The following is a 14,814-nucleotide window of genomic DNA, read 5'->3' on the forward strand; positions in this document are numbered from 1 at the left end:
AAAATGTGATTCAAATAAAACATTAGTTAGTTATTAATCTAATAAATAGATTAAAACAGATTAAAATAAATACAAAAATCGATTAACATAAAAAAAAAAAAAGAAATAAAATTAGATTCAATTTAAATAAATAAATAAATAATGCATTTAACAGTACATTACCATAGTAAAAGAATACATATATATAATAACAAAACTTAATAGAAACTAATTTTAGATTTATAATATTCATTTTTCAGTGTATAAATTCGGGTGTTTATAAAAGATAGATGCCTTTTAAATTTTAGGATGGGGTCCTTCACACGAGGATGATCATATTTGGGGGTTCATGGCATCTAAAAGACTGAAAAGCCCTGATCTACTGAACGTGAGTTTGGTGATCTCTCCGAGATATGATCGTGTGTGTGTGTTTGCTGTGCTTCTCCTTATATGAGATGTGATCATACGTGTGTTTTTACCTTCTTCTCGTAAACATCTTGCCACTCAATTCCAGTGAAGAATTTGTGCTGCATTATCTCTTTAGCATCATCAGGACCGCCACCTAACCTAAAAAGACACACACACACACACACTCCATTACTGACACCAGAAACACTTGACATGCTAAATATCAGTAAGTGTGCTTTGCATGCTGGGATACAGTATGAAGAGCAGTATGGCAGTACGTGATGACACCGACCGTTGCTTGGGGTCTTTCTTGAGCAGGCCGGACAGCAGCGATTTTCCCTCCGGAGCGAGTGTGCGAGGGAAGCGGATGTCCTCCATCAGGATGAGCTCAAACAGACGCTCGTGATCCTGGTTATAGAAGGGCAGACGGCCACACATCATCTCATACATCACCACTCCCAAACCCCACCAGTCCACTGCACGGCCGTAGTCATTGTCCTCCAGCACCTGCACACACACACACACACACGTTGAGTTTTCATGTTTTATGGGTGTACAAACTGTATATTCTCTCCCCTATCCCTAAACCTACCCATCACACACTCACTCACACACTCACTGTTTCTGAACTCCCTGAAACGCCTCCATTGTAGTCTTGAGTTTTCTTCACAATATTCCTCATTTAAATAATTTATACGCAGAATAAAGGGGCGGGGCCTGGTTGAGTTAGTTAGTAGTGTGTTGAAACTGGAGGTTACGGTAAGGGGCGGGGCATTTCCCAAACACCAATCACAACACACTGCTCCAGCCGACCAATCAGAGCACATTGTGCTTTTCAGAAGGAGGGGCTTCATAGAGACAGGAACTAAACAGAGCGTTACTGACAGACGGAGCTGAACAATGGAGAATATGAGGAAAATAATCAACATTCAAGCATAAAAACCTGTTCTAGTAGAGCCCAAAAACACAATCAAGACATTATAAAAGGGAATAACAGGTCCTCCTTAAATAAGAACAGTGTGATAACCGAGAGCTGATGGTGCCGGTGTGTTTGCGTGTGTAACAGCTCCCACTGAGTGTTACCGAAACCCCGACCGCGGGTCACGGGGAGAGAATGACTCAGTCCGTGCGGTCAGTGGAAAGGTGAAGCCACGGAGCTGCTAGAATTACTGACCGCTGTCTATTTCCAGCGCCGCTGTCATGTGACTCACGGAGAGAGACAGCTGGGCCTGCAGCTGCCCCATATATGTAGAAGAACAGCACAGCTGTGAAGCTGCCAGGAGCCCAGGAGCCGCCGCCGAGCCCGAGGAGACCCACGTCTTCAGACGGACTGTGTAAACAGCAGTAAACACATCCCAGCGGCACTGCGCTGACGTGAACCAGTCGCTATTTCCATGACATGACCAGCAATGTAGAGTAAACTTCACTCACACAGCGCCAGTCCTAACTTGAGATAGTGCTATCAATATTTATTATTTTTAATTTTTTTTATACGTCTATATAGTTTTTATTAATTTTTATTTCAGTTTTAGTTTTAGTTATTTAAGTACTTCAAGTTAAACTAAATGAAATTGAGAAATGGCAATTAGCTGAAATAAAATAAGTATATTATTTCAGTTAAAGTTTATTTTATTTCAAGGAACTAGGTTTTCTATGGTTTTAGTTATCTATAATAACCCTGGTCATAACATCTCACCGTTATAATCACAATATTTAAGTTATTAGATTAACATTACTGGATTAACTGCATTAACACCTTTTTTTCTGTCACTACTTGTGTGTAAAACAATCATGACAATAAAGTACTTTGAAAGTGAAATTGAGGCAGCCCATTGAACCGTATGGTAAAAAGTTGTGAAATTTGGCACACAGATAGAGGACAGTCTGAACATTAACCACACCGATTTTGGAGTCTCTAACTCAATCCCTCTAGCGCCACCAACTGTCCAAAGTTGCACTCGCGTTTATGTAAATAACTTTTGAACCATTAGGGCTAGAAACTAAATTCTTCAAAATTCAATTCTAAAATTATAATTTTTTTCCTCAATTCCTTGGCTGAAGACGATTCAAATCCACCATATGACATTATTTTCCATCATGAAAATATCCCCACCATTTTGAATTTACCAAAAAACCTACTTTTTTGAACTCGTCCTGCCTGATTTTCACCAAAATTGCGCATAAACAAATTCGATGAAGAACACATCAAATTAGATGCAAGGCTATATCTCCACAACGCTTTAGGTTCTCGAGACGAATCTTGGTACATGTCATCACAAGCATGACCTGAGGCTACATGCAGCATTCTGGCACAGCGCCATCTACTGGTCAAGAGATATGGAAAATGGCTATTTTTGCTTATAACTTCTTATGGAAGTTGGGCATTTTGGGCGTCAGCCATTTCTAATTTTGTCGTAAAATGCTGTAAATTATACACACATTAGCATATCGTTACGAAATCTCGGTATATGTCATCGGGGCCATAAGTTTCGCAACAGTGCCACCTTCTGGTCAAAAATTATAAGGAAATTTTAAAAAATGCTAATAGCTTTTAAACAATTTTGTCTATTTTAATGAAACTCTGGTCTTTATAGATTCCTTGAGTCATATCGAGAACAATGATACCAATTATGCTATATTTAGTCGAACAGGCTGTCCGCCATTTTGAATTTAAAAAAAAAAAAACTTTTTCAAACTCATCCTAGACCATTGGTCTGATTTTTACCAAAATTGGCTCAGATCATCTTCAGAACATTCCGGCAAAAAGTAACCAAAAGCTTTTCAATTGACCAAAACGTTCTCGAATAAGCATCAACGAAATTGTTGGCAAGATGCCAAACTGATTCTGAGGCTGTAACTCTGCAACGCTTTGGCATATTGACTCCAAACTTTAAATTTGGTGTCATTTTCACCTCACACTGACCACACCATCATAATTTGATAACAGTGTCACCTATTGGTCAAAAGTGATAAGCAAATAAATCGTATTACTCGTGTTTGTATTTGTGATTTTTCTGCCATTTTGACTAAAATAAACTAAAAATGTATTTAACCACTCATTGTTGCAGTTACTCTGTTTGTCTGATTTTCACCAAAATTGACTCAGATCATCTTCAACATCATAAACCCAACCATTCTGGAATAACGTGTAAACAAATTCGACAAAGAACACGTCAAATTAGATGCAAGGCTATAGGTTTAGGTTCTCGAGAAGAAACTTGGTACATGTCATCACAAGCATGACCTGAATCTACATGCAGCATTCTGGCACAGCGCCATCTACTGGCCAAGAGATATGAAAAAAGGTTATTTTTGCTTTTAACATCTGAACGTTTTTTTTTTTTTTCTTACAGAAGTTGCCTCTATTGGCCATTTTGGGCGTCGGTCATTTTAAATTTTGTCGTAAAATGTTGTAAATTACATACACATTAGCATATTGTTACGAAAATCTTGGTATGTGTCATCAGGAACATGCTCCGAAGTTACTCAAAAAGTTTCGGAACAGCGCCACCTTCTGGTCAAAAATTATAAGGAAATTTTTAAAAATGCTAATAGCTTTTAAATAATTTTGTCTATTTTAATGAAACTGGTCTTTATAGATTCCTTGAGTCATATCGAGAACAATGATAACAATTATGCTATATTCAGTTGAACAGGCTGTCCGCCATTTTGACTTTTTCTAAAAAAAACTTTTTCAAACTCCTCCTAGACCATTGGTCTGATTTTCGCCAAAATTGGCTCAGATCATCTTCGGAACATGCCGGCAAAAAGTAACCAAAATCTTTTCGATTGACCAAACTGTTCTCGAATAACGCATCAACGAAATTGTTGACATGATGCCAAGCTGATTCTGAGGCTGCAACGCTTTGGCAGATTGACACCAAACTTTGTATGTGTCATTGTCACCTCACACTAGTGCTGTCAAAAGTAAAGACTTCGGCACTGAAATTTTAAAAATGTGACGCTTTGAACGCTGTTGAGCGGATTGATTCATAAACACCTCTGACTGGCTATTGTGTTCACATGTTCATCAGATATGTCTGTGATTGGCTACAATGATCAACACTTCAAAAACATGTTGTAAATAGTCATCTGTGACGCTCTTCACAGAGTGCTTACACAGATACACACGCAGACAGGTCCGCCTGCTTGCAAACGCTCCCGCTTTTAAAACGCTTTCAAATTCAAACGCTCCCGTGCGTTGATCGTTGTAGCCAATCACAGACATATCTGTTGAGCGCGTGAACACAACGGCCAATCAGAGGCGTTTACGAATCCGCTCAACAGCGCTTAAAGCGTCACATTTTTAAAATTTCAGTACCGACTTGGTATCGAAGTCAGTACTTTTGACAACACTACCTCACACTGACTCTAATAATTTGATAACAGTGCCACCTATTGGTCAAAAATTATAAGCAATTAAATTGTATTACTACTGATTGTATTTGTGATTTTTCAGCCATTTTGACTAAAATAAACTAAAAATGTCTTTAACCACTCATTGTTGCAGTTGCTCTGATGTTCCAGCCATGCTGGCATGACTCATTATGCCATTATTGTGATTGACCACAATAATTGCTGCTTGCTTTTTTGAGGTAACATGTTTTACCTTATTCTAAAACATATTTGTTTTATTTAAATTATTTTAAGCCATCTTCGGCCCCCTAGTGGATCCTGGTTGAGAGCCACTGCTCTGTAAAGCACACAAAACATCAATTTTTCCATGTGTCGTTGTGCATTTAAAACACTTCCACCTGTTTTCTTCCGAATTCTCTCATCCCTCCCTCACTTTTCTCTCTCTGGGCTGGTGGAATATTTCCAGACGTAACAGCATTCCAGAGCTCCACACGCACAACAAGGTCATTGTTTACAGCGGAACAACCTGTAACACGGCCTGGGCCCAACTCCAGAGAGGCCACCCGTCTCCATGGCAACACCCCCCGAAGTGTCCCGTGCTGGGCCGTGTTGTCATGTCAACATGGGGATTGAACTGAAGTTGCCGGGATGAGGAGAGAAAGGTGACACGGGTTCCTGGACGTCTCGTATGAGGGCGTCTAACAGAGCAATCATCATTCTGTCATCATGATGTTCCAAACCTGTATGACTCTGTTTCAGTGGATGTACAGATGTTTAACAGTGCTGTGGAGCTACAAAAAACTACAAAAGACTGTCTATGAGGAACAGAAATGAAATTTAAGTACTTATTTCCTCAAAAATCTTGTGATTCTTATTCACACTGATGCAAACACAAACACAAAGATACCGTATGACTTCAGAAAACTAATATTGCGCATAAGTCATATGGGCAACTGTTGTGACGCCTTCAAGCTGCTTATTTAGTCATTTTGCGGTTTTTATAGAAGAGATACTGATAAACATTTCCTTTTGTGCTTAACAGAAAAAATACATGTATATGAGCTGTAAATGATGACAGAATTAACGAGTTATTCCTTTTCTTCAGGGATTCACAAATTTTTTTGTCATCTAAACCAATTTATTATTATTATTATTTATTATTATAATTATTAAATGATCACAAAAATGATGTTTTCAAGTTAATTAAAATGAAAATTGTAATAAATAATTTTAAAATAAAGTACACCTGAGACTAAGACATTTAAATAATTTAACACATTATAACATTTAACAACAAATTATTATTATTATTATTAAATGATCACAATCATGGTTTTCTCAAGTTAATTAAAATATAAAATTGTAATAAATCAAGTAAAAATAAATCAATAAAGTACTTGTTTATGTCAGGCCATTAACCAAAATCAGAGAACCGTGAATATGCAAATGTGCATGCAAATGAATTATTGAAATATTTACTTAAAATCTCAGGGGTGCTTCGAAAAATATTTGTAACATTTAACAACAATTTAAAATATTATTATTATTGTTATTTAACTGAAATAAGTTACATTATTGAATTATCTTACATTTTTATGATTTAACTAATTATCAGCTTTTTATAAACTCACAAACCTCTTGCCATTTTAGTTTGGGAAACTCTGCTCTGTCTCGGAGAGTAACATATTCAAACATTATGAGTCAAAATGAGAGCATAGACTTTTAAATAAAACTAGTTACTATATACTAACCCTGAACCCTAAACATTTTTAGAACAATAAACGCACCATTTATAGCCAATCCACACATGCACACACGCAGCCCCCACAAGAGGGCAGAGGAAAGCCCCAGTCAGGGTGTTGTTGTCCCATGATATGATGTGGGGCAGCTGTGGGCGTCAGCTGGAGCGCTGGTGGCCCGTCTGACTGCACCGGGACGCTCACGTTTCCCGCAACTCTGCCAAGCCCCTTTCCCAGCAGATTCCAAAATGGTGGGCTAAAAACAACGTGGCCGCAACTGTGTCAACATGGGCAGCCCTTCTCCAAAACACACACACACACACACACCCTTGAGCTGCCACATGTCATACCTGCAGTAGCGGCCTTTGCTATGCGCCTGGGGCAAAAATGCCACCAAAATTAATAAAAATGCTTCCAAAAACCAAGATATGGTGCAAAAAAAAGTCTCTGTATAAGTTCTTGTTTTTAATATTTCTAAGCAATATCACACGAGCAAAAGTGCTGTTTTCCTGAATATCAGCACGTTCGCAAATTCGATATTATTAGGCTATTAGTTGACTTACATTTTAGATACAACAATGTCTGTTTTTCCTCTATTTTGCCAATGAAAATATGTTATTTTGCCAGTGTTTATAAATAGACTTAAAATATGCAAAATACGATTTGTTTTGTGAATCCCTGCATTGGAGATTCAAAAGGTTCTTGATGTTTGATTACAGGCTCTTCAGATCAGCATAATGGGTTCTGTGAATGGTTTGATCATGTGGTTGGTCTCACCTCAGGGGCCAGATACTCTGGAGTCCCACAGAAGGTCTTCATAGTGGCTCCGTCTGTGATGCCCTCCTTACACAAGCCGAAGTCAGTGATCTTTATGTGACCGTCTTTATCCAGCATCAGGTTTTCCAGCTGTGAAAGACAACGGCAGAATAGAGAGAGCAAATATTTCAGTTGCGCTGTGACCATGTGATCATCTAATAAGAGCAGTTTCTTTCTATAGTATCACAACAGTGACCGCCAGAATTTCATAATTTCCATCAAAGGTATTTCAAAAAAGGCCTTGAGCCAAACCAACCAGCTCCAAAAAGCTACAATCACACCATTTGAGAAGAAAAGAAGTAAATAAACATAAAATAGTAAATAAATAATTAGAATGTAAATAAATAAAAAAACATGTAAAAAATATAGAAATAAATAGATAAACTAAAAACTAAATATATGTAAAAAAAAAAAATAATAAAATAAAAAAGTAAATCAATTAAGTTAATAAACACATTAAAAGTAAATATATAAATAAACAGTAAAATAAAAAATTAATTAATTAAAATATAACTGATAACCGATTATTCAGAATGATATATGCCGATGCCAATCCCCGATAACCGATTATTCAAAATGACATCTGCCGATGCTGATACCGATAACCGATTATTCAGAATGATATATGCCAATGCCAATACCGATAACCGATTATTCAAAATGATATATGCCGATACAATTAATTAATTTAAAAAGTAAATAAATAAATAAAGTAAATACATTTAGAAAGTAAATAAAAAGTAAATATATAAATAAAAAAGTAAAAAGTAATTGAATAAATTAAAAGTAAATAAATTAAAAGGAAACAAATAAAAATAAATAAAAAGTAAATAAATGAATAAAAGGTAAATAAATACATTAAAGGTAAATATATAAATAAAAAGTAAATAAATAAAAAATAATTAATTAAAACGTAAATAAATAAAAAGTAAATACATTTAAAAAGCAAGCAAATAAATAAAAAGTATATAAATATATAAATAAGTAAAAAGTAAAAAAAGTAAATAAATTAAAAGTAAATAAACACATTAAAAGTAAATAAATTAATAAAAAGAAAATAATTAATTAAATAATGAGTAAATAAATTAAAGTAAATACATTTAGAAAGAAAGTAAATAAATAAAAAGTAAATATTTAAATAAAAAACAAATAAATAAATAAAAAGTCAAATTTAAAAGTAAATAAATAAAATGTAAATATATTAAATGAACAAACAAACACATAAATGAACAAACAAACACATACAAACATTTAGGATTTTAAAAGTACACTTATCATCACTTAATGTTTAAACTCATGGTTGGTCTTGAAATATTCGTTATTATTAAACATCAATGTCAAACCTCAAACTCTCACAACAGTGTTTCGTTTGTCTCCCCGTCTTCTGTTAAACCATTTTATTTTACAGAGAGCTTGCTGATATGTTATAATCCGGCCTGGCTTGTGTTGCATTCTTGTGAAATAGAAATGTCAACCATCCAAGCCAGTTCCATACAACACTCCAGTTCAAATGTTGGAGTGGAAGAGTACAGGACGGCATCTGCGGGCACCTCTGTCGGTGTGTGTTAATATCAGCACGTCCTCACAGTCACCTGGCAGCTGTAGCTCACACGTGGCCAGAGGCCCGAGAACATTAGTCAGCACAAACACCCGTCCTGCTACACCGGCACTTTCACATGAACCTGAGCAGCCCAGAGCCAAGACAGAAAGAGAGGAGGAGGAGAAGGAGAAACGAAGAGAAAGCAAAACACGGGGTGTTCTGCTGACCTACAGTATCATCATCTGGACGGGTCAGAGAGACTTACAACATCAACTTCACAGTTAAAGGGATAGATCGCACAAAATTAAAATTTGCTGTTAATTGACATGCTCAGGACTGTTTGCAGAGACTGTGGATTACAGATTAATAATTAAAGATGCAGCAGTACTAAATTTCTCCACCGATACGATAACCGATTATTCAGAATGACATCTGCCGAGGCTGATAACCGATTATTCAGAATGATAAATTTCTCCACCGATACAAATACTAATAATTCAGAATATCTGCCAATGGCGATACCGATAACTGATTATTCAGAATGCTATCTGCCGATACCAATTATTCAGAATATCTGCCAATGTCGATAACCGATTATTCAGAATGATATATGCCGATGCCAATAGCGTTTATTCGGAATTATATATGCAGATTCCATTACCGATAACCAATTATTCAGAATGATACCTGCTGATGCCGATAACCGATTATTCAGAATGATACATTTCTCCACCGATACTGATAACAGATTATTCAGAATGATATCTGCTGATACCGATGATTCAGAATATCTGCCAATGGCGATACTGATAACCGATTATTCAGAATAATATCTGCCGATGTCGATAACCAGTTATTCAGAATGATATATGCCAATGCCGATAACCAATTATTCAGAATGATATCTGCCAATGCAAATACCAATAAACGATTATTTAGAATAATAGCTGATGCCAATACTTATTATTCAGAACGATATCTGCCGATGCCGATTATGCAGAATATCTGCCGATGCTGATACCCGATTATTCAGAACGATATCTGCCTATGCTGATAACCGATTATTCAGAATGATATCTACCAATACGATAATTGATTATTCAGAACGATAGCTGATGCCGATACCGATTATTCAGAATGATATCTGCCGATGCCAATGGCGATTATTCAAAATGATAGCTGATGCCGATACCAATTATTCAAAATGATATCTGCCGATACCAATAGTTTGATTTTTCTTAAGGAAAGAAAATCTCTCCCAAATAATGCTGCAAACTATCAACAACATCAAACTTCACAGGTAAAGCTGCCTTACAAAACAGACTCTTAAATCTGACTGGATGATCCAAATCTGACATCAATATTTACAATTTAAAATGTTAGAATACAGCATTGTATACAAAACAAATATAAATAACAATAACAAAAATGATAAAACTAAAATCCTAAAATGTATTATTTATGGCTATTATTATTAATTAATTTAGGCTATTTATTTATTGAACATATACTTTTTAAGACATTAAGATGTGGATTCATCCATAATGACTACCATAATAATGTATAAAATGGTTTATTTAGTGAATAATGATGCCGTAGAGGAGTCACTGAGGATTTGGCAGCATTTCATTCCCACATGTAGACAATATATCTGAAATTATGAACAGTTGAGCTCCTGACCTTCAGGTCCCTGTAGACCACGTTTCGCTCTGAATGCAGGTAGTCCAGCGCAGACACGATCTCCGCCCCGTAGAAGCGCGCTCGGTCCTCTGAGAAAACCCGATCCCGTGACAAGTGGAAGAAGAGCTGCAGGAAGGAATGAATGCTGGAACGTTTATTACTGTAAATGATCCTTTCAAGCTCTGGTCTGAGAAGATCCCAACCTTACCTCTCCTCCGTTGGCGTACTCCATGACGAAACACAAACGGTCGTGGGTTTGGAAGGAGTATTTCAGAGCCTAAACATGTGAATTCATGCATAGAAATACAAGCAACAATGTATTAAATAATTATATTAAATATTAATTATAAAGACATTTAATAACACAAGCAAAATGTGATGTTCTTCCTCAGTGTTTCTGTCTTGTGTTCCAGCACAAATATCTAAACATTCTTAAATCAGGATACATTTACTGGAGATGCAAAATTACATATTAAATCTTTTTTTATGAAAAAATTATCAAAATGACGTGAGTTTATGCTTAAAATGAGAACAAATATCCTCCAATGGGATTCAAAGTGAAAACAAGTTTATTTTTCTGACTGAATTGGTGGATATTTGTTTTTGTTTTAAGCATAAACTCACTTCATTTTCATTAATTTCTCAGAAAAGAAAGATTTAATATGTCATTTTGTGTCTCATGTAAATGTATCTTGATTTAAGTGTTTAGATATTTGTACTGGAAAACAAGACAGAAATACTGAGGCGCTATTAAAGGAATAGTGAAAAATTCTGCAGTCTGAATCTCTGAAATACATTTAAGCATCGAATTTCTGCTTCACTATAGAATCACCAAATCTTGTTTTCTGAAAAAAAAATATCAAAATGAAGTGAGTTTATGCTTAAAACAAGAACAAATATCTGCCAGTGGGGTCAGAAAAATAAACTTGTTTTCCCTTTGAATTAAGTTTATTTTTCTGACCCCATTAATATTAATAAAAAACACTTAATATTGATATATTTTTCAGAAATTCAAGACTTAATATCTTAAGTAATTTTGCTTATCAAGTACATGCATCTTGATTTAAGAATGTGTGCTGGAAAACAAGACAAAAATACTAAGTAAGCAAACATATTTTGCAGTGTATGATCTAAGAGGAAACTTTTGCTATTCAGTGGTGAAGGAAGCGGAAACAGGCGACATTATTCAATTTGAAGAAGTAGCTTGAACTCTTCTAAAACGCATTGTGTAGATGGATAAACAGGCAGACGTGCTTGAGACGAGAGGGTGTTGAAGAAGAAGAAGAGGAGATCAGGAGTGTTTGGATGAGCCTGAGAGTCTCTCACCGTCAAGAAGGGGTGTTTGGAGTTCTGAAGCACACGGTTCTCTGTGAGTGTGTGAGCCACTTCATCCTGAAAGAACCAGTCAAGAGTTCAGACGCAGCTACTCACTCTTCAGCATGACTGTTTTACACATGTTAGAATAATAGTAAAGTGATGAAATCGCACACATGTAAGTACGGGAATGATGTAGTCATTAAACGTGACATAAAAAACTCACTGAAAACAGGGGCGTCAATTGGGTATATTATCATACCTTGGCTTCCTGGTCAGGTCAATGCAAAGTAACATTTTTATTGCAGGATTAACAGAGTTATATTACTACAGGTAACATATAATTTGTTATTGTTTAATACAGGAGAAAAGAAAGTAAATTAAAGCGATCTGATAGTTATATTCGTGTCACACAAGTTCAACGGCGCTGCAAAGGTGTCTATTTACAACATGATTTTGCAGCATTGAGTATTGTAGCCAATCACAAGCATTTCTGTTGAAAATAATGACCAATCAGAGGTGGTGAGAATCTCCTCAGTATCGCTCAAAATGCTGAATGAAGTGCGAGTTTACTAAGTTTTATACATGCACAAATCCTCTCATTATAACAAACAAAGCAGAGACATGATGTAAATAAAAGATTCAGTGTGAAGTTTAGTCAGATTCATTGATGCCGATACCGATTATTCATAATGACATATGCAGATGCAATATAGATAACAGATTATTCTGAATGTTATCTGACTATGTCAATACCGATAACAGATTATTCTGAATGTTATCTGACTATGTCAATACCGATAACAGATTATTCTGAATGATATCTGACTATGTCAATACCGATAACAGATTATTCTGAATGATATCTGACTATGTCAATACCGATAACTGATTATTCAGAATGATATTTGCCGATGCCGATACCAATTATTCAGAATGATCTATGCAGATGCAATACCGATAACCGAATATTCAGAATGATATATGACGATGTCATTACCAATAACTGAATATTCAGAATGATATCTGCTGATGCCGATACCGATAACCGATTATTCAGAATGATAAATGCCAATGCCAATACCGATAACCAAATATTCAGAATGATATCTGCTGATGCCGATACCGATAACCAATTATTCAGAATGATATACGCTGATGTCGATACGATAACCGATTATTCAGAATGATATATGCAGATGCCGATACCGATATCTGATTATTCAGAATGATATATGCAGATGCAATACCGATAACCGATTATTCAGAATGATATCTGCTGATGCCGATACCGATAACTGATTATTCAGAATGATATCTGCTGATACCAATAACCAATTATTCAGAATGATATCTGCTGATACCGATAACCGATTATTCAGAATGATATCAGCCCATGCCAGTACGATAACTGATTACTCAAAATGATATCTGCTGCTGCCGATACCGATAACCGATTATTCAGAATGATATCTGCCCATGATGATAACCGATTATTCAGAATGATATCTGCCCATGCCAATACAATAACTGATTATTCAGAATGATATATGCCGATGCCAATACCGATAACCAATTATTCAGAATGATATATGCCGATGCCAATACCGATAACCAATTATTCAGAATGATAAATAAAAGATTCATTGTGAAGTTTAGTCAGATTCATTGATTAAAACAGGAATTTTCGCACTCAACGATTTTTCACTGAACTGACTGACAATGATTATAAAGGAAGCGCTCTTTACTCACTTTCTGTGTAATTTCATTCGCAAATGAAATACAAATATTTACTTCACACTTCAGTACAAAAAGTGACAAAAATAGACAAAAAAATTACAAAAACTGATTTTTTTAAATGTTATAATAGTGATTTGATCATCTCTAAAAAATAAATTCAAAAGCAAAATGTGAAAAAAAAAAAACTGTTAGGGAGTAGAAATGGCTAATGAGCCAATAAGTGGTCCTCTGTTATTTACATCTACTGGTTATGATAATAATTTAATGTATTTTTTATATTTTAAAATAAAAGTGTTTGTATTTCACCAAGTGTTAGTTTTCCTACATTGTGAAACGTTTAGTTTTACAAATTTGGACAATCTTTGAAGGATGAACAAAAAATGTTTTTGGTCATCAAATTAAAAATAACACTTAAATTGGAGAATATTCAGACTTTTGAGCTGTGCGAAGTAATTGAAAGTCCTAAAGTCCTTAATTCTTATAACAGTGGTCTATAACTGTCTAATTTGCTGGGTAATGATCAAAGCTATATGTGACTCTTGTGACTATATGTGAATCTTTGGACGCACCACACACACACACACACACACACACACACACGTCGCCTTTTTTTTTCTTTCTTTTTTTTTCACACACACTTGTTGTCATGTAAAGAAAGTAAGATTTGATGAAGTCATCAAAGTTTGCCATAGCTTGGCTTTTGGTAAAATAACGTCACTGCTATAACCTAACCCACACCCTAAACCTAACAGAAAACTTTCAGCATATTTATTTACTTTATTTATACATCATTTCACATCAACTAAAGGAGGCTTTGTCAGATTTAGCTCACTTCTGTGGTCAAAACTGTACTCAAAATATGGTTAAGCACACAAGCACAAACACACTCAGTAGTCAAATATTTCTCAGTTGTCTTATATTTTTCCAGCTGTTACTCACTTTAGCTACAATCACTTCTTTCTTGAGGATTTTCATGGCGTAATATTTTCCCGTTGCTTTCTCCTTCACCAGAATCACCTTCCCAAAAGTGCCTTTTCCCAGGAGTTTGAGGTATTCAAAGTCATGCATAGTCTGAAACACACATCAGCTGTCAACAAACAAACACCTGCACGAGTTCAACACAAAATACTGACACGACTGACGGGCTGGAGCTATATGTGACGGCTCCGTGTTTGACCTTTGAACTGCTGCAAATGCTAAGAATGCCAGAAATGTGAGTGTGGGAACTGATGTTTTATACAG

General features: G+C 35.5%; 1 protein-coding gene across 1 annotated transcript in view; it reads right to left on the reverse strand.

Annotated features, from left to right (window-relative positions):
• The window catches only part of LOC127498588 (RAC-alpha serine/threonine-protein kinase), a 55,835-nt gene that overhangs the window by 5,095 nt on the left and 35,926 nt on the right, over nucleotides 1–14,814 (reverse strand). The window contains exons 6-12 of the mRNA XM_051868111.1: nucleotides 14,512–14,643; nucleotides 11,845–11,910; nucleotides 10,727–10,795; nucleotides 10,519–10,644; nucleotides 7,260–7,388; nucleotides 680–894; nucleotides 459–546 (exon numbers count right to left, since the gene is read on the reverse strand). Of these exons, the coding sequence (XP_051724071.1) occupies nucleotides 459–546; nucleotides 680–894; nucleotides 7,260–7,388; nucleotides 10,519–10,644; nucleotides 10,727–10,795; nucleotides 11,845–11,910; nucleotides 14,512–14,643 (825 nt within the window). The remainder of the gene's footprint in view (nucleotides 1–458; nucleotides 547–679; nucleotides 895–7,259; nucleotides 7,389–10,518; nucleotides 10,645–10,726; nucleotides 10,796–11,844; nucleotides 11,911–14,511; nucleotides 14,644–14,814) is intronic.

This window comes from Ctenopharyngodon idella, chromosome 17 (genome assembly GCF_019924925.1).
Source record: "Ctenopharyngodon idella isolate HZGC_01 chromosome 17, HZGC01, whole genome shotgun sequence".
NCBI lineage: Eukaryota > Metazoa > Chordata > Actinopteri > Cypriniformes > Xenocyprididae > Ctenopharyngodon > Ctenopharyngodon idella.